Here is a 23612-nt window from a genome sequence, read left to right on the forward strand (position 1 = left end):
GCATGGGCATGAAATCGCGCAGATATCAGCAGGCGAGCCTCAGCGTCAGCGCGCCTCAGCCCTGCTACGCCCTCTATGGCCCCAGCCTAACTTTAAACCAGCTAGATAGATCACTTAATAAATAAAAAAAACAAGGGAGCTGGACTTCTATTTTGTCTTGCTCTGTGTATGTGTATATATATGTGTGTGTGTGTATATATTTTGCAGTTACTTTTATCCACTTCAGTGTGTCAGAAATCATGGACGTGGCGTGAACCTTGTCCGCCTAAGGCCGAGTTCAGGGTAGATGCTACGGACGCTCCCCCGCATGTTCCTGCAGCTCAACGATCTGTACCTTGGCTGCGGGAGTTGGGTCGCGACATTTGGGGGCGTGGCGAACGTGTCACGTGACGCGACTGTAGCCCGAAATATCATTTTTAGTTGTAGCGGCAAAATGTAGCAGCGTCAACGTTGCACTTTGCCGCCGGTGGTTTTCAGTTTGAACACTCCCACCGAACAACCCGAAATTGTGACGGACGAGCGCACGCACGTCGCGTAGCAGCCACCCCGAGCTCGGCCTAAGACTAGGATAGACCCAAAGCTGACGCGTTCCAATGAACCGATTGAGTGAGTTTTTTTTTTTTTTTTTGGATCCACTAGAAAAAAATACATAATTGTAATGTTTTGACAGTTAGAGACCACTGGTGCTAACCCCACCACCCCCTCCCACCGAAATCATGAAGAGTCAGGAGTGATTTATACTGGGGTGAGTAAAAAAGGGACAACAGCTGTACGCTTTCTGAGACGTGAAAGCGCCAATAAGTGTTGTTTAGCATTGCTGGTATACTAAGTTAACATATCAATGGCATTTCATAATATATTCCCTTTATACAGTACCATTTTTTAATTATTATTGTTTATTTCAGTTGTATGTTCAGAGCTGCGAAAATTAGGGTTTTACTGCTGCTCCTGTTTTGGTAAAGATGAGAACAATTATCTGTTATCTGTTCTGGCCCAAGCACACCCCGATAGATGCGTAGGGGACAGGCAGGCTAACTTAATCCCATATATCAAGCAAGGGAACCTTCTTACCTGCTGAAGTGTTTATTTGGGGCAACAACATACAAATAAAAAGGGGGGGGAGTACTGAGGGAACACTGGGACATGAGAGCAATGGAGGGGAAGGGGAGCTAAGAGGGAAGTGAGATAAATGCCGGATATAGGGATAGGTAACAATCAGTAACTTTGCTCAAGATGGCTGCTGGTACTAAAAGACATCATGCTTGTCTGATGGGAAATTAACTGGGATAATACCACCTGGCAAGGGGAGGGAGCAGTCCATCCTGGTAAATGCAGGGGGGTTGTCAAGGCAACTGGCTGAAGCCAAGAAACCCACAAGGGATCGCAACAGTGTTGCAACAGCTAAGCTGAGGAGTGCTGGCAGCCTGAAGACAAGAGAAAAAACACAATCCTGTTGCAGGCCACTGGGGATGTTTGATAAAGTGCGAATAATGGCACAACGCAGGGCTTCGCGATTTGCGTACCATCGAGATTCATTGCTGGTTGTGATATTGTTAATGCTCAACATGTTCACAATATATAGTTATATAATAGCTTTTCATACCTCAAAATTCTCTTCTTTGGATTACGTCTCAGCAGCCGCGGTACAACTTATTTGGGCCATGTAGTTCCAAGTTCTAGTAGCCGGATTGGTCCTGGAGAAAAACAGATTTGGTGTAGGTCGCGATAACTGTTAGTGGACCAACATTAGCGTTCTTCATAAGTGAAATATAATGCACAGAGCTTTCCGAACTTCATAGGTTTCTTCTTAAAGTGTACTGAGAAGAAGAAACACGAGGCTTCGAAAGAAGAACTGTAGTATTGGTCCACTAAAAGGCATCACAGCCTGCATTGAATCTTATTTGCTTCATTTAAGGATTCACCAACTGTGGTAGACCTATGAACTATTATAATTTACTTGTGGTACAGGAGGGCCCCGGGTATACGGCGGGTTCCGTTCCAGGGGCCCGCCGTATAGTGAAAATCACCAGAAAGCTGATCCGACGATTTTCAGTTCTGCGCATGCGCAAACCGGCATTCCGCAACCGCCCATTCTACGTTGTGCGATTAAGGATTCAACATGGCGGCCCCCTTCTCGGTGCCGCCGTATCGGCGGAGCGCCGAGAAGCGGGGCCCTGCTGTATATGTCGATCAAATTGTTATGAAGATGGGCAACGCAAAGCACAACGGGTTTGTCAATAATCTAATTTATTTTAAGCCAGAAACATCACAACGTTTTGACCTAGTGGTCTTTATCAAGTGAACTGAAGTGTCATGTAGAAAAAAGTCAAAGTGATTCCTTAAATACCCCCCACATACCCACAACACCCTGTGTTCATTATCCGTGATGTAATGCAGCTGTGTGTAGACAAATATAACACCACTCGTACACACATACTGATGACATACTTACTCTATGTATGAATTAAGATGCCATACCTATAATAAGCCAAATGTATACATCAGTAGCTCAGGTAAATGTTTTCATTAGGCAAAATGTTCCCACAACTCCTACACACACACACACTAGATAGATGTATTTTTTTCATGTATCCCTAGGTGTATGTGCATGTTTGTGTCTGTGCATGTTTGGGTGTGTATTTCTGGAATGTTATAGCGCTTGCTCCTCTCTGTGACAATAGGTGAAACGCTTTGGCAGGGCTGAGCTGAAAGGTTGCAGCTTTTCAGCACCTGGGGAGAGAGCTCTTCCCCCTAATGCAAACACCCCTCTCTCTTCTCCCCCCCCCCCCCCCCCACACCCCCACCAGCCAAATCCAGAACTGACATAACCGGTCCCTCAGGAAGGAGCTGCTTTTAACCCCTTCCTATCATTCAGCTCCACACCATGCATTGAAACTAGAATATGTTGACATGGCTTAATATGTCTAGGTGTTGTCATCTTAAAAATATTCTAGGGCACATGAGCGATCTCCTGACCGGTCACCCAGAGAGGCCAGTGTTGAGGGCTCCATCAATATAGTTGCTCATCAGTACCAAAAATTTGACTTCACAGAACGAGAGCACTAATACCCCTATGGGTGACACTGTCTTCCAGTGAGCGAGACTCGCTCCAAACATGAGACCTTACTGTTTTAGCTAAGTGAGCTTTTTCAGATGTGACACTGTCATATATTGAAACAGTAGTATGTATATATGCATATAAATAGTTTTTTAGGTAGCACCAACAGTATGCACAGCACATAGGAATTTAGGGAAAGGAACCCCTGGGTGCAGAACATACAATCTAAGCACTACTTGAGTCACCAGAATACTCTTATTCCTTAATAAAAACAACTTTGCCATTATGATCCTCATCCGGTGTTTTAATGCGGAATGCTTTACTTATGTCAGAAACAAATCTAATGCAGAATAATAGTTGTGGGGCCCACTAAAGATGGCAATTATTATGTGTATTTTTTTTGTTAACCCTGCTCTTGTTGCAACATTCTTTCCTTGATTAAAAGTGTTCCGCCAGCGAAAGAGCATTCCCGGGTATTAGATAATTGCACCATATGTTTCTTCTTCTTGGACTTAAATACAAATAAATGATTAAATCGCAACCTGCAACATACTTGAACCTGCTGGAAATTAGATAGAGAGACTGTTAGAGGAGGGGGTTGAGTTTATCTCTTTGATGGCTCTCCTCACCACTACCATCTTTCCAAGTAAATAGAACCAAGAAACGAAGATCTTAATCAGCAATTCTCTGTAGCCTGTCCTTTTGTATGTGTATAAAGGAGTGAAGAAGAGAGAGGGGGGGGTCCCCTCTTCCTGCTGAGAAATTCAAATGCTGCAGGACAGAGGTGTTTGTAGGGGGGAGCTGGTGTTGGAATATGAGCCATTGTCTTATCTTAAAGAGGTGAAAATGACCCTGCTTTCAATTCATTGTATGCTCAATCTGTGCTGTTTTGCATGGAGATTGCATGCCAGGGAGCATGGGGGAAGGTAATCCTCTAGCATAAAAGACCCTCAGAAAGTGATACCTACAATTGATTTGAATGGATATGGGCAGAAAGAGTGGGTGAGCATAGAGACTGTTACTTATTAATCCTTTCGCTGCTGGTGCGGTCAGCAGCTCATGGCGAAGCAATCTGCTGTATGCACTAACATTCTTACAGTGCTTGCACATACTCCTGCTGTCTCTGTAGTCTCCCTCATACCAATTAGACTGTAAATTGTTGCAGTTATACTCCGTTCTTTGTTGGTTTATCTGATGCTCTTATGCATAGTGTGCATAATGTGCATAATGTGCACTGTGCATAGTGTCCAAATAGCGGCCTCTGTGACTGTATGGACAAGGGATGTGCCACTGTACAGGAACAAGAGAATAATCCTAATGAACCTTATGGGTCTCAACCAAACATGACCGCAGGTTAAAAATGTGGAGCTACTAGCCAACTCCACTCCTCAAGAGCTACCAACAGGTCAGTGCTTCAGCACAGGTGGTGCAGTCAAGGACTGGGACACTGAGCCCCCTGTGCTGAGCAGGGATATCCTTAAAACCTGCTATGGATATGCGCTGTTCTGTGATCATCTGAGCATGGACATTTAAAAATATGAAGCCTATGAATTAAACATCATATTCACACCTGATGAGATTTACCACAAAATGAAACATGGCAACATTGCGCGGAATACATTTGTGTATTAAAATCATGATTTTAATGTAATGATGCTTTGACTCAAAATGATGGTGTGGCGAATGAGCTGACATATTATGAATACAACACTGGGTGTGAAATGTATCAAGACAAAACCAGCGCAGTTCTGGGGCAAAAAAAATGTCTCTAGATTTATCAAAGAAAAATATAAAATATTGCTTTCAATGGGACTTTCTCTTTTTTTTAATGCAGGTACTAGAGGCAACTGGATGCATACTACATATACAAATATTAAAGACAATATAATATGCAAGCACTGGTGCTAAAACCACACTGGATAGGACTACTAGTTCATTACCACAGTATGCTTAGAACAAAAAATAGAAGCGCGGAGCATTAAACAAAAGCACTGCTTGCTTAAATATCCAATTTAATGAAAATACTTGTAGAACAGGACAGATACGAACGTTTGTGGCAGTCGCTCCTACGTCAGAACTGCCCCGAAACGTTAATGTCTGTCATGTACAAGTATGTACATTAAAATGGATATTTAAGCAGCAATTGCATTTTGACTGCGTGCTCCATGCCTCTATAATCTTCTTCCCCCCCCCTTTGATCTGATGCAGTTTTAGAATTGCACCACTTTTGAATATATATATATATAATACACACACACACATACACACACTAATATGTTATTGACCTCCTCTAGTAACTTTTACATATACATCACCATTCTTTTATCTTAACTCCCAAAAGGAGATGCTGAGGAGCAAGGTGGCTGCTGCTTATGGGTAAGCAAGGAGGTCAGAGTCCTGTAATCATCTTTAAGTGGATGAGTGCTGTCTACTAAATATGCATTCATATATTCCAAAGCAGTTTCTATCTTATTGACTAAAAGGATACACAGGAGAATAAACATAGCTACAGTGGCGAGAAAGTTTGTGAGCCCCTTAAGATTTTCACATATTTCAAACCTAAAATGTTATTGGATGTTACTTAAGTCATAATAATAGATTATTCCTTGTATGGACTGCTCGCTTCAGGTCCTGCCACAACATTTCGATGGGGTTTAGGTCCGGACTTTTACTTGGCCTTTCTAAAATGCGGAATTTCTTCTTCTGCAGCCATTCTTTTGTAGAACTGCTTGTATGTTTGGGATCATTGTCTTGCTGCATGACCTACTTTCACTTCAGCTCATGGACGGATGGCGTGACATTCTCCCCTACAATCTTCTGATATAATGCAGAATCAACGGTTGTGTCAATGATGGCAAACCATCCAGGTCCGGAGGCCGCAAAGCAGCCCCAAGCCATCCCACTACCACCACCATGGTTGACGATTGGGATGAGGTTCTTCTGTTCAAACGCAGTGTTTAGTTTTTGCCAAACATAACGTTTCTCATTGAGGCCAAAAAGTTCTACAGTTGACTCGTCAAACTTCAGACACATAGCAACGTTCTTTTTAGAGAGAAGTGGTTTCCTCCTACCTATTCTTCCATGAACACCTTTCTTGCTCATTCTTTTGAGCCATGAACACTCACATTAGGCAAGACGAGAGTGGCCTCCAGATCCTTAGATCTGCGGCTTCTTTGTGACTTCATGCCGGTGATTTGCCGGTTCGTTCTTGAGATTTTGGTAGGACGACCGCTCCTGGGTAGAGTGACTGACTGTTGTCTTGATCTTTCTACATTTGTAGACCATCTGTCTGACAGTGGAGTGGTGGAGCCCCAAATCCTTCCAAATGGTTGTGTAGCCCTTTCTAGACTGATGAACAACAATAACTTCTTTTCGGAGGTCCTTAGTGATTTCTTTTGATCGTGGCATGACCTGTTTCCACACACTTGTATGAGGAGGACACAACTCACAAAGTTTCTGATCTTTATATCGGGTGGGGCCTCCCAAATGCATCCCTGAAGATCTACCTAATTATTTAAACACTTGATTCTAATTATCCCCCTTTATTTTACTTGATTAAACCAGGGGTTCTCTTACTTTTGCACATACCCAGGGATTCTCTAATGAGTACATCATTTTGTTTCAAAAGACATGGAATTGGTTAATATAAACCCTATTGAATAGTTTTTTTTTTTTTAATGAACTGGTTTTGATTCAAGAAGGTTATTATGGAAAAACTATGGAATTTCTGTAATTATCATTGGGGTTCACAAAGTTTTTCTCGCCACTGTAGTATAGTTGCTGAGCTTGAGGATGATTTGAGGGCTGACGTGTGTGTCCCATACTCGACCTGTGCTGTAACTTTGTTCACTTCAAGGGAAATGGGGGGTTTTGCTAAGTGGCATTGCAATATAACACCTTTTTAATGGCACATTGGCACGTATGCTTTTCCAGACCTCTATGGAACAAAAGAAGTTAGTTAGTTTGTAGAAAGAAAAGAATAAAGTCTGGCGTGAATGGCCTTTGTTGTGGTTTTGATATCTTTTTTAATATACTATCAAGAGCGATTTCTAAGTAATATTAATAGAGTGTCAAGAGCTTGGCAAACCTCACAGGTCTCCTCTTCATGTGTGCTTAGTAAATGGCTATCCTCAACCTTATTCTTTCTTTATCCATCTAATTTCTTCCTTCTCTATGTAATGTACACCTTCCTTTGGCCCTGCCCCACTCTGTCACTGTCACCCAGTTCTGTTTGTAGGGAGGCGGATAAGAGAGAGCACATTATGTTCTTGATGGATGGGTTCTTGAGTGGTGCTATGTGGATGATGTTATGCTAACGAAATGGAAGCTAAATATCAGCGATTTCGGGGTTCAAGCCCACACAAAGCATGTTTTAATTGTGTGAAATTCCATAGAAATATACAAAGTTAAAAGAGCCTTCTGATCAGCGGGGATAAAAGAATAAATTAGGCCATTTTCTAATGAGTGAGATTAGTGTTAAATGAGCAAAACAGCCTTCTAATGAGTCTGACTAGTCTTACACGTGTTAGATTTACATCAAATGACTGGCAGTGCCATCCAGGGAGTGAGAGTAGACACCAAATAAAAGACTGCCATCCAATGAGTGATTCCAAATAAATGGAACGCAAGACAGGCTTTTTAAATGGTGGATTCAAGAGGGATTACTTTGTCCCTTGGGTACCTAGGGTTCCCTGCAATCTTCAGGTCATTTCAAAAGTGTACCAAATACAGAAGAATTTACAATACATCTGATCTCAGAGGCGCTATTAGAGATGGTGTTGGGGTTCCTTACAATGCATCTGATCTCAGACGCGCTATTAGAGAGGGTTGGGGTTCCATACAATGCATCTGTTTTCAGACGCGCTATTAGAGAGGGTTGGGGTTCCTTACAATGCATCTGTTCTCAGACACGATTTTAGAGAGGGTTGGGGTTCCTTACAATGCATCTGATCTCAGACATGTTATTGGAGAGGGTTGGGGTTCCATACAATGCATCTGTTCTCAGACGTGCTATTAGAGAGGGTTGGGGTTCCTTACAATGCATCTGTTCTCAGACGCGCTATTAGAGAGGGTTGGGGTTCCTTACAATGCATCTGTTCTCAGACGCGCTATTAGAGAGGGTTGGGGTTCCTTACAATGCATCAGAGGGTTGGGGTTCCTCAGAATTTCACAATATAATTATAGGGTTACTTAACCAAAAAAAGGTTTAAAAAAAAAACACTGATATAGCGAGATAAAGGGGAGATTGAACTTTAGGAAATGGTCGAGTGTACAGATTAAGAAAAACGAGAAAAGAGTTAAAAGAACAGGCATAAAGCATTAGGGGAAAAAATACACCAACAAGGAAAAACATGAAAGTAAAAAAAGATGAAAGAGGAGGAATGTCAGCGTGTGGGGTAACGTGGGCTCCCTCGGTTGTAGCTCTGTGTGAGAGGGTCTTGCGGGGTTCACTCTTGCCCGCTGCTGTCTTGGGATATGCAGTTCTAAGACTCTGTCCTCTAACCTGTCGAAGTTGGAATGTGCTGTTCCAGGGCATTGTAACAGGAAATTCTGTGTGTTGAAAGCTAGGATGGAAAGCATCTGCAGAGCTGCCCCGAGGGATGTTCTCAGCCCGAGGGGGCTGCGGGGGCAGGGTTACATTAGGGTTAAAGCTGCCTTCTTTCCCCCTCTCCTGGTTATTTTGGGTTGTACTAAATTAGTAGCACATGTCTCAGTGGATGTTCACATTTCAACTTCCTTTAGTCAAAGACCTGGCCTAATAACGGGGAAGAATGATTAAGTACCTCTGAATGGAGAAGGCCCAGATTACAATATCCATCGATATAAACTCTTTAGTGCCAATAGGGTGGCGGCCGTGAATTTTGGGTACCTTTTTATAAGGTCCCACTGTATAAAGGGGTCCAAGATAAGGTGAATATTGCTAACTTCACCAGGGAATGTATGTATTATTTACCAGGAAAGTCATCTTTCAATGTACATGCATGCACCCCAATAACACCAACGGAAGGGTGATACCCCTTTATAAAACCACTGATAAAGTATAAATATACATCATGTGCTTCCCCATAACAACATAACCGTTTTAAAGACATACCATTAGTAACCCTCATAAAACATAGCCTCATATTGTTTAAATAGTAATATTGTATAAATCTATTTGCCTTTGTAAACAATAGGAGCTACACAAATTCAAATATAAAATAACACAATTGAGAAAGGGTTTATTCAATTCCTTCCTAGGCTTTGCGCTAAGGCACCATTGACTTGTGATTTCATAAAGGCAAAAGTGGATTGAATTCATTACTAATCCTGCTGGCTTCTGTTCTCCTTGAATAACGAGACCCTGTCCTTTTACTTAGTGCTGCTGTTTAAAAAAAAACCCCCACTTGGTAAAGAACAAGGAGAAGCAGAAGTCAGAAGGAGAAGTCATGGAACTCAATGCGTTTGTCTGTCTGACGCTTCTGTTGTCACAACATTACAAATTAAAGATGGCTGCTCTTCTCGATCCTATAAAGCAGGGGTGAGCAAACTTCTGGTGATGCGCTCCAGTGCTCGCGCTCCTGGTTGCCAGGGTCAAATGACGTCACGTCACATGACCCCACTGCGTCATTTGACGCAGCGTTGCCATGGCGACGCGTCACCCGAAGTCGGCTGAAACACGGTAAGCGAGTTACAGAGGCCTCATGCGGTCCCCCGGCATTTAAATGCCTTGGGGAAGAGCGTAGGGCCTCTGTACCTGCCACACCCCCCAAAAAAAATCTCGCGCCCCCCAGTTTGCGCACCCGTGCTATAAAGGATGTAGCCTGCCTTCAGTAACCACAATCGTGAGATTGCTGTGCTTTTCCCACATTTATTTATTTTTTGGGAAGTTTTCTGTTACTAATCACCCGGTCTCTCTCTCTCTCTCTTTCCAGCTGTGGAAACCCAGAGTACCAGCTCAGAGGAGATGGTACCCAGCTCCCCCTCGCCTCCCCCACCTCCTCGTGTTTACAAGCCCTGCTTTGTGTGCAATGACAAGTCCTCAGGATATCACTATGGGGTCAGCTCCTGTGAGGGGTGCAAGGTGAGACACTATAGCAGCTTTCTATATACCTCCATACACCACGGCACAAGGCGTGCCACATTTGGGACTACATATTATGCTCTTGTCAAACATCTTTGGGCCTAATAAAGGTCATTTTGTGACCACAACCCCAGCTGCCATGCAGAACCATCAGGTTTTACCATCCCAAAGGTGCCGTACACGTGGCCCTGTATTACCCCATTATATGACACTTCTCTAGAATGCCTTAGTGCTTAAAAAGATGAACATTATTGGGATATTGCCTTGTGGTAATCCATCTCCTAAATGCCTCAGATTATCTGCCTATTACTGTATACATTATATAAATTGTGACATACATCCCATTTCATCCATGCGCACCGTGGACACCGAGAGACATACGGATTGCTTCTCTCTCGTGTGCTATATTATCTGTCTTTACTTCTCATTATTATTTCTGTTATACAACTATGTGATCCACTCTCTTCTTCATCCTCCACCTCTGTTTCAGAGTTCCTCCATCTCCCCTGTTTCACTTTCACCACATCTTCCTTTCGACCCATCCAGTTTCCCCTATCTCCTCCACTTTCCTCCTCATCACACTGAGCCTCCCTATCCACAATTCACAATATTGCTTAGATTCTTCTGGTTCAGACTTGAGCTTTGTCTCCATCTCAAACTTCCTTCCCCTGCCTGTTCGTTCCAGTCATGTCTGATTCTCGCATTCACTCTCACCCTCTTGGGTTACACGGGATCCCTCCTCCTATCTCGTGCTTACTCCAATTCCATCTCACACTCTCACTTCCTACATTTCACATTCTCTGCTCTTGTTTTTTCTTCTTCCATCCCTTCCCCCGTCTCTCTCTCTCTCTCTCAATGTCACAATCTTGTATGTTTTTCTCTTTGTGCCCCTCATTCAATATGGTGAGAAGTCATAACATATCGTACAGGTTCAATGGACGTCATCATATTGCTACTGATGTTTTCACAACGTTGTTCCATATTGAATGGCAGAATGACTCTCCATCGCACACTTTTGCTTCCTTTACCTAACTTTTATCTCCCTACCTATTTCTCCCTTTCATTCTGTCAGTGTAATTCATCCTCCATCTACACATCTCACACACTCCTTTCTCTCCACCTCGCGCTCTATCTCCGTCTCGCATTGTCTCTCTCGTCCCACACTTTTATGCCTTCTCTCTTTTTGTTACACCTCACACGTGGCTCCCTCCATCTCACTTCCTCCATTTATTCCTTAATTCGGGGTCTTGTACTCTCTCTCCCTCTCTCTGTCTCTTACACCCACTCCATCCATCCATCTCACACCCTCCCTCTTTCTGACAGGGCTTCTTCCGACGCAGTATACAGAAGAACATGGTATACACGTGTCACCGTGACAAGAACTGCCAGATCAATAAGGTGACACGGAACCGCTGCCAGTTTTGCCGGCTTCAGAAGTGTTTCCAGGTTGGGATGTCCAAAGAGGGTGAGTTAATTCCCAGCATGCAACACCACTGTGCAGGTTGGCACAATATGTGGTCTCTCTGCTAGACAGTGTTAGTAGATCTCCACTCTTACACCAGTATCTGAGATAGTTAAAGTGTGTGGACTCTGCATTCCTTGTAACCCCAGCACCTCACTTTGTCCCCTGGGTGCCCGTGTAAATAGATTCTTTACACAGCCAGGCTCCTTGGTTCTGAATTCCAGAAGGCTAAACAGACGCTCAAGTAACAATCTAGCCCCACTCCTATAATCAAACGGAGCGTCTCTTTATTCTACACATTCCAATGGGGCATCAGAAAGACGACTGCCACACTTTGAGGTTTAGGACTGACCAAGCTTTAGATTTTCCATGCGTGTAGCCACATTAATACGGCGATGGACTTTCGCTTGCTATGGCCTCTGCAGGCATGGGACATGCAGCGCAGCATACATCTAAAGTGACCTTATTTGTAATATATTCAAGTTTGCATCTATTAATCAACAAACATTTGTGCTGCATTTATGGGATTTCCACCTGTGAAATAATGTAACTGGCACAGAGGCTGTGCTGCGGATTTTGTCCTAGTTGCATTATAACCTTAGGCTGCGCTTATAGTGCCGGCAACAGCGAAAGCACTTCGTCGCCGGCACTATAAGCGCGGCCTAACTCTGATCTCTCAGTTATGCAAGAGCCTTCTCTCCTCTCTCTCCATCTGTATCACTGCTTAGTCTCTATATCGGTCTCTGCGTCCTCTTCATGTCATAAGAAACGCTCTCTCTCTTTGGGCCACTATTTTATACTGTGATGACGTCTTCCCCGTACTGGGGAAAAGTTCCTCTCCGTTTGGATGGATAGAACCCAGATATTCTCCAAGGCGGGGAAGTGGCTTCACAGCATATTTAATAAGGGCTTTCCTCTGCACTGCCTCTCTGATTCTCTCACTCCCACATCTTCTCTGTGTCAGTGCTGTTCTTTTGTACTAAGTGTGTTTTCTCTTTCTGCTGCACTCTCTCTCTAACAGTTCTCTCTCCCACCACCCAGCTGGTGACAAGCAGCTGTTCTCTTCTCTCATTCCCTCTTGTACTCTCTCTGTTTCATCTTTACCTGCTCTGTTCCGTTATCATGCAGCGTGAGGTTCTCTCTCTGTGGCCATGTGTGCTGGCACCAACTTCCCCAAACTGCAGAAGATTTTAGTTCCATTCCCTTAAAGAAGCAATTCATGCTTTTTTTAAATTTTTATTATTATTATTATTGTTTTTTAACATAGGTTTTAAAGCGGAGGGTTTCCGGAGCTGAACCCCATTAATTTCAGCTGCGGGGACCCCCTGTTTCCCGAGAAACGTCTCTCCAAAGGGGGTGTCGGTATCTCTGCACAGTTTAAAGCTCCCACGTCACGCGGGCCAATAAGAAGCTGAGCCTGATGATATCATGATTTCCTGTTGGTCCGCAGGATGTGGGTACGTTGAAACTCTGCCATTACGTGAACCCTGCTTGCCAGCTACCGGCACCCTCTGTGGAGGTAAGTATCTCCGGAAGCAGGGTGTCCCAGAGATTAAATTAATGGGGTTCAGATATGGAGACTCCCTTCAATCCTATGTTTAAAAGCTTGAATTGCCTCTTTAAATGGGGCTAAAATCTTCATTGACCAGGAGAAGATGGCTATACAGTATATTGAATAGGAGCCGGTATCTTTCTCAATTTTCTCTCTTTACCTCTCTCTTTTGCTCTCTCTCTCTCTCTCTCTATCTGCTTTTCAATGGCATTAGTGTTTATTTTGGATACCTTTCTCTTTATCACCTCCTTTTCCCCTTCCCTCTGTCTATCCCTTCTCCCTTTAATCCTATGTGAGTTTCTTTTTTGTAATTTTTTTTTTTTTGCATCTCTCCTTCTTTTTCGCTCCGTCCCTCCCTCTCTCCCCCTTTCTCTCCCCCTGTCTGCTCACTCTCCGTGCCCTGCTCATGCTATAAGTGGGTTTCCGGCGCCTGGCTTCCTGTTGTTAGGGTCCCGCACACTTTATCCCGAGGTGAAAAGGAAGTTCACGAGGAAATGTGTGAGGAAAGTCAGGACACAGGGGAGCTGGGTGAGAGAGAGAGAGCGATAGAGAGGATTGCTGTGAGAAGCAGGGAGAGAGCAAGTATGTCAGAGATAAATCTACCATCATTTCTGGACGGTTGGACAGGGACGGGCACAGGTTCACGTGAGGCGTAGGCGCTGTTCTAAAAATGTAACCTCTGCTGCTTTATTTATCCGGTTCAGCGCCAGAGAGGCTGCAGCACCAATGACACGGCCCTTCTAGCAAATTGCAATCACATGATCGTGATGTCACTGCGGTGATGCTAACGCGAGGGTCTGTTCCCCCTTCTATTCCGCTCGCATTGAGCGCGATCTCCCCTAGCAAAGAATCATGGGCCCCTAGCAGGCCAACCCTCAGGACATAGAAGCTACAGCACAGGGCACAGGGGACGTGCCAACATCAATAAATTGTCAATAGAAGTTTGTTTAAACACAAGAAAGTGTTTCCTGCGTGTGACACCATTTGTTGGCCAAAAAAGTTTATGCCGCTTCAGACCTGGCATATATTTTGACGCAAATACAAGATAAAAAGGTGACCGGGGGGGGGGGCGTAGAGCTTGATACATCTCATAATCTCTGCGTGGTTTAACACCTCCCCAACTCCCCAAATCACAAGCTGAGGCACGGTACAAAATGTGGAGCAAAAAAAAATCCTGAAATACTTTGATGCAAAGAGATTCCAGATGGAAATGGTACAATGTACGTTACTTTTGCTCCAAAATTGCCTCGGTGCATCACCCCCATAGTTGGCGAATTTTAATAAGCGTTTGTCTACAGTTATTCTTGCGCTATTGGGCTTTACCACAGCCCTGGTCAGACCAGGACTGTCCCAGGGAGAGCAGGATCTGTGCTAGTTTAATAGTAACAGTGATGAGAGTGAGGAGAACTGATTCATGTGAGAGAGCAGAGAGATAATCCATCTCCCTGTCCCCTGCAGGGCTCCAGCCCCCCCACCTGTGGGCAGGGGCAAAGGTCACACTTTAGGGTTAAAGGTCAGGTCTGAAAGTATTTTGTAATGTGGCTTAGACAGCAGACACAAGACAACGAAACCGTCCCTCCCAGACAAGTGTTGTCTTTCACAGGATCTTAACACTAAAAATTCCCCATTATGGAAAGGTGCTTGTGTAGAAGTGCAGAGAGTAGTGTACTGTACTGTATGTTAAAACCAGGACAACAGATTATATACAGGCACACATTTATTATCATATGGAAAAATAAGATTCATCTGTAAGTGGCCCCTGTAAACCCTTCCCTGCCAGAGAGGCCTGCAACACATTGGGTTTACCTATGTTGTGGAGCAGTCTTTCCCTTGTTCAGGAAGATTTAAGCTCCTCTCAGATGAGTGGATCTGCATCTTCCAAAGGGAAGTTTCACAGCATACTGTTCTGTGTCCTATATGTTCCTGCTGTGCTTTGTAGCCCCGATTCAGCAATTCTACTAATAACGTTCCAAAAAGATTGCACATGTATTAAAAAAAAGGGAAAAAAAGCCTTTCATCTCTTTGCGAATCATTTTTTTCCCCCGTGCAAATTTTCTAATAAATTCACAAAAAGTTAAATCTCTGTACATCTCTCTAGTACTATATAGATATATAGTAGAAGGATATCTGTGAGGTAACCCGGGTGCCCCGGTGTGGGAGCATGAATTCAAAAATAGATCCAGCGCTGTTGGGACTTTCATACAAGAAATATTTAATGTGGTGATCGACATTTCGGTGCCTACTGGGACCTTTGTCAAATATATGCCTAAGGCCTGGGACATAGAGCCTTTAAACAGTGCGGAGGCGCGCTGAGGCTCGGGGAAAGCGGTGCTTTCCCTGGCCTTACACAGCGCGCCATCAGGGGGGGGGGCGGGCCAGTGACGTCACGGAGCTGGTTTGCCCTCATTGGGCGAACCGCTCACGTGACCGGCCCTGCGCTCCGGCAAGCGGGGAAATTTCAAAACGCCGTCAGACACACGCTTCCCCAAGCGTGCTGACGCGTGCGCGAGCCCCTGCTAAAGCCGCTCTCATTGCGGCTGCAGGGGCTCAGTGCCGAGCAGCAGCACGGGCGCTGGCCCAGGCCTAAATATCTCTTGTAGGATCGTCCCAAGAGTGCTGGGTCTATTTTTTGAATATTAAGTTATGGCGAGTGGAAAAAAATAATTATATATATACAGTATATATATATATAAAATATATATACTTAGTTAAGTTAGTTAATTAAGTTAAGTTTTTTACCCACCATAACTTAACTAAGTATGGTAAACCCCATCCTCATTACTTCATTTTTGCATAGTTGGTATAACCAACCTCACACTGATAAGACCCATCAAGGTCGAAACAGCTGTCTGTGGGTGGGTTTACTCGCTATGCATCTTAACCCTGGCTGTGCTCAAAGCTGTGACCATGCAGCAAGCTTAAGCCTATAGGGAACCATAATCCCTTGCTTCAGTGGAAGTGCTGTGTGCTGGGTGATAATGGTGAAAGGCAGGGTTGCAGACCTGTCTAAGACATGCAAATGAGCATTAAGCTTAAGCCTATAGGGAACCATGTTAAAAATGGTTATTGAGGCAAAAAGTGACACTGTGTGCTCATTTGCATGTCATTTCCCAGAATCCCTTGCTGCAGTGGAAGTGCTGTATGCTGGGTGATGATGGGGAAAGGCGGGGTTGCAGACCTGCCTAAGACATGCAGATGAGCATACAGTTATATTTGCATATATATATATATATATATATATATATATATATATATATATATATATATATATATATAATAAACCAATAAAGAATATCACTTGTGAGCGCATTCATATGTCTTAGACGCAACCCTGTCTTTCACCATTATCACCTAGCATACAGTGCTCCCACTGCAGCAAGGGATTCTGGGAAATGACATGCAAATGAGCACACAATGTGTCACCTTTTGCCTGGAATATATACACACACACACACACACTAGCATGATCTTGTAAAGCGCTGCTAGTTTTACGTAGAGTTTTTGGTGTGAGGCACAGGGAGATAAGGTGACTTGCCCAAGGTTACAAGGAGCCGACACCGGGAATTGAACCAGGTTCCCCTAATATATATATATATATTTTACACACACTATACATTGAAAGGGTATGTTATGCTGGACGGCGGTTTGCAGGTAAAATAAATCCCTGCTCTGAAGAGCTTACAGTCAAATTCTTTTTTCCTTTTATTTATCGAGGGACGAGGCAGGGGGCTGGGGTTGGGGGGAGAGACAGGTGGCAGGGTTCCTAATTCCCTCTAGTATTGTGTTTTGCTGCAGCGGTGAGAAATGACAGGAACAAGAAAAAGAAGGAGATTAAGGAGGAGGTGGTGACGGACAATTACGAGATGCCCCCCGAGATGGAGGAGCTCATCCAGAAAGTCAGTAAAGCTCATCAGGAAACCTTCCCGTCTCTCTGCCAGCTTGGCAAGTACACCACGGTAAGAGCCTCGAGAACGTTGAGATGTATAGGTTGAGAAGCGGCATCTCCATTCCGCTAACCGCTCTAGCAGAGGCATATTTACAAAGAGCAGACAGCTCAGCACTAGCAGGAGCGTTGCAGGGCAAGATGAGCTCTGGGTGGGGGTGTGGGTGTCAGTGATGGGATATCCGTGATGGGATATCCGTGAGATGTTAAGGTTTCATGCAGTGGTAGCGCTCTGTGTAGTTAGGTAGGATTGAAACTGAAGAGCTTGCTACAGTAATGCTATTCCATTGGTGGAGCTGCCTGTGGTGAGTAATGGGATAGTATAGTGTATTGGGGGACACAGCTGAGGTGTGTGTAAGTATTGGGGGGCAGTCAGTACTGGGATAACAGGGAGTGTTGCGCAGCATGATTACGGTATAGTGACGGCGCTGGATGTATGTTTGCTGGGTTCATTGCTGAGATAACAGGGGTGATTTCAGGTAGAATGTATGCGTAGTATCAGAGCTCTGTGTGTGATGATGCACTAGAATGGTACAGCTGACTAGCAGTAGCAGAAGTGTGTGCATTCATCGCCTCTTCCTCAGAACTCCAGTGCTGATCACCGGGTGCAGCTGGATCTGGGCTTGTGGGATAAGTTCAGTGAACTCGCCACCAAATGCATCATCAAGATAGTGGAGTTTGCCAAACGTCTGCCTGGATTCACAACGCTGACCATCGCCGACCAAATCACCCTTCTGAAAGCTGCCTGCCTTGACATCCTGGTGAGTAGAGACCCCTCATTAGCAACTGTGCTTCTGTCCCCTACAATTCCCCCATCTAGAGCACCTATCCATCCAATTTAAGAGACCTTGAGAACCTCCCTGTCATGCGACACGTCTGCAGAGCATTAACCCAAAACCACAGTACTGTCACATGATCTGCCAAGTATGCCCCCTATCGTGCAGAGCATCGCATAGTGCTCTTCCTGGTTGGACGCAGAAACTGCAGTGAGCATCTAGAATCTGTCTCGGCGCACAGGACATGAATCCGCACCGCGCCGCGCTCTCCTGAGTGTCTAGCTGGCCAGGGCAACCGTGAACCTCAATTTGCTTACCGTGTAATACCTCAATTGTACGTTTCTACTTACTTTTTACTATCTGTTTAGATACAACTTGTATACTTAACTCCGGTGCGCTCTGAGTTTTTCCTTCTAGGCTATTTCAAGACCTTAAAAAACAGCGATGCCGTGTTACACTAAGACATATAAAACACTTTCCGAGCTGTTTCATTGCACCCACGATGGCCTCCTTTCCATTGTTTTGCCTTCTAGTGAATGGGAGTTAGCATTAGATAACAATGCATTACCAATTTCACCCATTAGTGAATGGGGTCCCTGGGCGTTCTATGACTTTCTGTGCTTTTTGCCAGTTTTAATTGCGCTGAATCTCAGAAATCACAGAGAGAATAAATGCATCATTCATTTAACCCTTCAGGCACTTTCGCATATCTCACCTATTCTCTTGTCCAGTCCCGGCCTGCCACCTTCTCTCGGAACAGTGAAGATGTTTAGTCCATAGGTCAATAAGAAATATAATATAGTATAGTCGTAAATAGATATTTTTTTTTTTTTTTTTAATCAAAAGATACGACTAAATCACTTGGGATCAAAATGTAAAACTTCACAAATACATTGCAAGCCAATTTGGGAGGAGCGCAGGGTCTTCCATTTGTTTTCCATAAATGTAAGGTCGATTCCCTTTCCCTAGCTGCACTCCGAAGGTATTGGAAGGTACATAGAGTCACTGATACCTCCTGTTAGAGGGGTAGGGCTGAGCACATATCATTCTGTTTAGCCTCTCATGTTTTGTAAAGGTCGCCCCACTCTGAATGCTTTCCATGAGACCAGCCCCTTCTTCTGTGTAGGCGACGAGCTGGGAAATAGCGTTAGAATGGGGTATATATATCTGCAACTGGAACCTCCTCCCAGAAAATGTACTTTTCCCTGAACAAGTCTCTGTTACTCTCTCAGATGCTGCGGATCTGCACACGCTACACTCCAGAACAAGACACCATGACTTTCTCGGACGGTCTGACCCTAAATCGGACCCAGATGCACAATGCCGGATTTGGGCCTCTTACAGATGTAGTTTTTGCCTTTGCCGGCCAACTGCTCCCGCTGGAAATGGATGACACAGAGACTGGACTCTTAAGCGCCATCTGCTTGATTTGTGGAGGTACTGCAGCCATGTATCAACATTAAAACCTCTTGCAAAGGGTGTCAGTACAGAGCAGTAATTGAATGTCAATTGTGACAGCAGTGTGGTAGGTGACCGGGAAGCTGAGAAGAGCAGTGTAAGAGTGCTGTCTGTGAGATAGCTGCATGGATAATTGTGTTAAAGTTGGGTTTAGGGTATCTGCAAGGAGCATGTAAATTGCATGGCTGAAGGTGATCCGCAGGGAGCATTGTTAGAGCTGGCTGTATGTGAAAGCTCACTGTGTCTAAGCAGTTTATGATCATTGGCTGTGGAGTAGTACTAGTGTAAGAGCGCTGGCTTACACATTGTTTGTCCTCAGATCGGATGGATTTAGAGGAGCCAGAAAAGGTGGAGAAGCTACAGGAACCGCTGCTGGAGGCTCTCAAATTTTATGCTCGGCGACGACGACCCAACAAACCGTACATGTTCCCTCGCATGCTCATGAAGATCACGGATCTGCGTGGTATCAGTACCAAAGGTAACACATCAAAAGGACACGATGGCTGGGGCGGCAGTATGAGAGCGCTGGCCATGGGGGAGCGGGGTGAGAGCGCTGGCCATGGGGGCGGCAGTGTGAGAGCGCTGGCCATGGGGGAGCGGGGTGAGAGCGCTGGCCATGGGGGCGCGGGGTGAGAGCGCTGGCCATGGGGGCGGCAGTGTGAGAGCGCTGGCCATGGGGGAGCGGGGTGAGAGCGCTGGCCATGGGGGCGGCAGTGTGAGAGCGCTGGCCATGGGGGAGCGGGGTGAGAGCGCTGGCCATGGGGGAGCGGGGTGAGAGCGCTGGCCATGGGGGAGCGGGGTGAGAGCGCTGGCCATGGGGGAGCGGGGTGAGAGCGCTGGCCATGGGGGAGCGGGGTGAGAGCGCTGGCCATGGGGGAGCGGGGTGAGAGCGCTGGCCGTGGGGGAGGGGGGTGAGAGCGCTGGCCGTGGGGGAGCGGTGAGAGAGCGCTGGCCGTGAGGGAGCGGTAAGAAAGCTCTGGTTGTGGGGGAGCGGTGAGAGAGCGCTGGCTGTGGGGGAGCGGTGAGAGAGCGCTGGCTGTGGGGGAGCGGTGAGAGAGCGCTGGCTGTGGGGGAGCGGTGAGAGAGCGCTGGCTGTGGGGGAGCGGTGAGAGAGCGCTGGCTGTGGGGGAGCGGTGAGAGAGCGCTGGCTGTGGGGGAGCGGTGAGAGAGCGCTGGCTGTGGGGGAGCGGTGAGAGAGCGCTGGCTGTGGGGGAGCGGTGAGAGATCGCTGACTGGGGGAGCGATGAGAGAGCGCTGGTTGTGGGGGAGTGGTGAGAGAGCGCTGGCTGTGGGGGAGCGGTGAGAGAGCGCTGGCTGTGGGGGAGCGGTGAGAGAGTGCTGACTGGGGGAGCGGTGAGAGAGCGCTGGCTGTGGGGGAGCGGTGAGAGAGTGCTGACTGGGGGAGCGGTGAGAGAGCGCTGGCTGTGGGGGAGCGGTGAGAGAGCGCTGGCTGTGGGGGAGCGGTGAGAGAGCGCTGGCTGTGGGGAGCGGTGTGAGAGCGCTGGCTATGGGGGAGCGGTGAGAGAGTGCTGGCTGTGGGGGAGCGGTGAGAGATCGCTGACTGGGGGAGCGGTGAGAGAGCGCTGGCTCTGGGGGAGCGGTGAGAGAGCGCTGGCTGTGAGGGAGCGGTGTGAGAGCGCTGGCTGTGGGGGAGCAGTGTGAGAGCGCTGGCTGTGGGGGAGCAGTGTGAGAGCGCCGGCTGTGGGGGAGCGGTGAGAGCGCTGGCTGTGGGGGAGCAGTGTGAGAGCGCTGGCTCTGTGGGAGCGGTGAGAGAGCACTGGCTGTGGGGGAGCAGTGTGAGAGCGCTGGCTGTGGGGGAGCAGTGTGAGAGCGCTGGCTGTGGGGGAGCAGTGTGAGAGCGCTGGCTGTGGGGGAGCGGTGAGAGCGCTTGCTGTGGGGGAGCAGTGTGAGAGCGCTGGCTGTGTAGGAGCGGTGAGAGAGCGCTGGCTGTGGGGGAGCAGTGTGAGAGCGCTGGCTGTGTAGGAGCGGTGAGAGAGCGCTGGCTGTGGGGGAGCAGTGTGAGAGCGCTGGCTGTGGGGGAGCAGTGTAAGGCTAAGGCCATACAGCCTTCGACCGCGCGGAGGCGAGCGAAGGCTGTGACGTCACCCGCGTGAAGCAGGTGCGTTTTCAGGACATGGTGGACGCGCCGTGGGGGGCGTGTCTAGGGCGTTACAAAGCTGGTCCGCCCTCATTGGGCGAACCGCTCATGTGACCTGCCTGTCGCGCCAAGAAATCAGTTTGAACTGATTTTCTTGCGCAACGTGCGCCCCCTGCTGCTTGCGTCTGCCCGCGCTGTCTATGGGCGCAATCAATGCCTTTAGGCAATGTGATCGCGACCCGCACGGCCGCCGCAGCGCGGTCTGTAGCAGTATGGACCTGCCCTAAGCGTGCTGGCTGTGGGGGAGCATGTGGGGTATTACGGACGCCAGCACTGAAGGAGCCATGTAAGAGTGCATTTGAACACGTTGCTTGACTCTACTGCTGACATTAATCCTATTGCTGTCTGACAGGCGCTGAACGGGCGATTACGCTAAAAATGGAGATCCCGGGCTCCATGCCTCCGCTGATCCGGGAAATGCTGGAGAACCCGGAAGCCTTCGAGGACGGCGCTGACACCCCGAAACCCAGCGAGCCCCCCTCCAGCGAGAGCAGCGAGGGCAGCCCCCCGGAGGAGGACAGCAGCGGCTCGAAGACCCCCTAGCTGCTCTAATCATTCGAGGGGGTGACACTCCACAGCCTGAACACTTTGTGCGAGCCCCCTGGGTTTCACCCTCTCTTATATGAGGCATTCTGGGGTGAACCAATCAGGTGGGGCCACCGCACACCCCTCCTGGGGCTCAATACTGCTCTTATTTACTGATGCAAACAGCCTTCCTTGCCGCGAGAGGGGAAGGCTGGGGTGGGACCTTTAAAACTAAAAAAGACTCCTCCCCAGAAACATAAGGGGGTCCACAGAAACATCACTGTGATTTCCATGTAACGTGGAGGCACTGGAACTTCAATAGGACGCCCCAAAGAAAGTGACCTGGGTCATCTCAAGGGACCCTCTGCGCTCGCTCAGCATTTTGCCAAAGATTCTGGTGACCTTTGACCCACAGTGAAATGGACTCGCAGTGAGACGGGACAGGCAGCTGAAGATTTCAATAATACCAGCAAAAGATACACCTTTCCTGGAAGGGTCTCAAGCACATTGCTGTGTGTACATATGCATATACATAATATACATGCGCGCACATATGAGTGTGTGTGTGTGTGTGTGTGTATATATATATGTATATATACATACATACACACACACATATATGTATGTGCGTCATTAAATATATTTGCCATTGCCATGTTTTTTTTAAAGCTTTTTTTTTTTCTCCCATTGGCTGAAACGAGGTCATGTGACCAAAAATAAAGCCTGTTATTGCATTTACGATGCCAGCATTGGATGTGAGTTGTAATATAACATACTCTGCAGATGGTGGCGTTCATCCTACAGACAGGGACATGATAAACACAGGCTACTTTAGTCTACTATAGTTAATACTATATGCAATATTAACAAACAAACGGAACTCCTTTTTGTTCTGGGCCCCGTAGGTGGTAAAATACCTACAGTCCAAGTGGCTTAAAGGGGCAGTCCCACATACCAGGCAAAGAAAAAATATATATTTTAAGCAACTTGTCAATTTAATTGGTTTGCTTTAAAAAGATTTCATCACCCTCAAAATAAAATTGTTACTTATTTGCTTCCTGTGTAAAAAAATAAATAAATACGTTTCTATTTTCTTCAGCTCTCGTGTAAATCAAAACTGTATCTGGTAATTCTAGTTCTCCCAGCGTATCGCTTTGAAGTAATTATGCTGCTGTCATTAGCCAAACAAAATAATGAAAATCAAAAAGTCTGGCCCAAGAATGTGCTTGTAGATACAAGAGATTATAAATGTATCATACAGAGGTTAGGTAAAGATCATAGAATCTCATTTAGCTACAATGAGGACATTACAAGTTGAAAACCATTCTAAATAAAGTATACGTGGGTATTTTGTTTTAAGTAGTGTCGGTCACTGATGTGTAACCTATTAAACAAACCCCTGCCACTTTGGTACAAGGAGGGACTGTCCTATTAAAAACCTAATTACCAATGCATTTCGACCTGTGGTTAACACATGGTCATGTAAACCTACCAACTCGCCGATCATGGAGTAACACGCACGGTATCCCGCTGCATAAACCGCCCCATATAATGAATAATCTGTTCCTTTACTCGCAATGTGATCAGCTATTGGCACACAGGGGAAACTAAAGGTGT

At 46.3% G+C, this 23612-nt stretch overlaps 1 protein-coding gene across 5 annotated transcripts in view; it reads left to right on the forward strand.

The window, feature by feature from the left end:
* Window positions 1-23093, forward strand: part of RARG (retinoic acid receptor gamma) — a 152873-nt gene extending 129780 nt beyond the window's left edge. For 3 of the 5 annotated variants that reach the window (XM_075591825.1, XM_075591830.1, XM_075591827.1), the window contains 7 exons: window positions 9973-10121; window positions 11445-11586; window positions 16913-17091; window positions 17663-17839; window positions 19087-19291; window positions 19632-19790; window positions 21823-23093. In XM_075591825.1, the coding sequence (XP_075447940.1) occupies window positions 9973-10121; window positions 11445-11586; window positions 16913-17091; window positions 17663-17839; window positions 19087-19291; window positions 19632-19790; window positions 21823-22013 (1202 nt within the window). In that variant the 3' untranslated portion in view covers window positions 22014-23093. The remainder of the gene's footprint in view (window positions 1-9972; window positions 10122-11444; window positions 11587-16912; window positions 17092-17662; window positions 17840-19086; window positions 19292-19631; window positions 19791-21822) is intronic. The other 2 variants (XM_075591826.1, XM_075591829.1) reach the window with 1 other exon arrangement.
* The last annotated feature ends 519 nt before the right edge of the window (window positions 23094-23612 follow it).

This window comes from Ascaphus truei, chromosome 3 (genome assembly GCF_040206685.1).
Source record: "Ascaphus truei isolate aAscTru1 chromosome 3, aAscTru1.hap1, whole genome shotgun sequence".
NCBI lineage: Eukaryota > Metazoa > Chordata > Amphibia > Anura > Ascaphidae > Ascaphus > Ascaphus truei.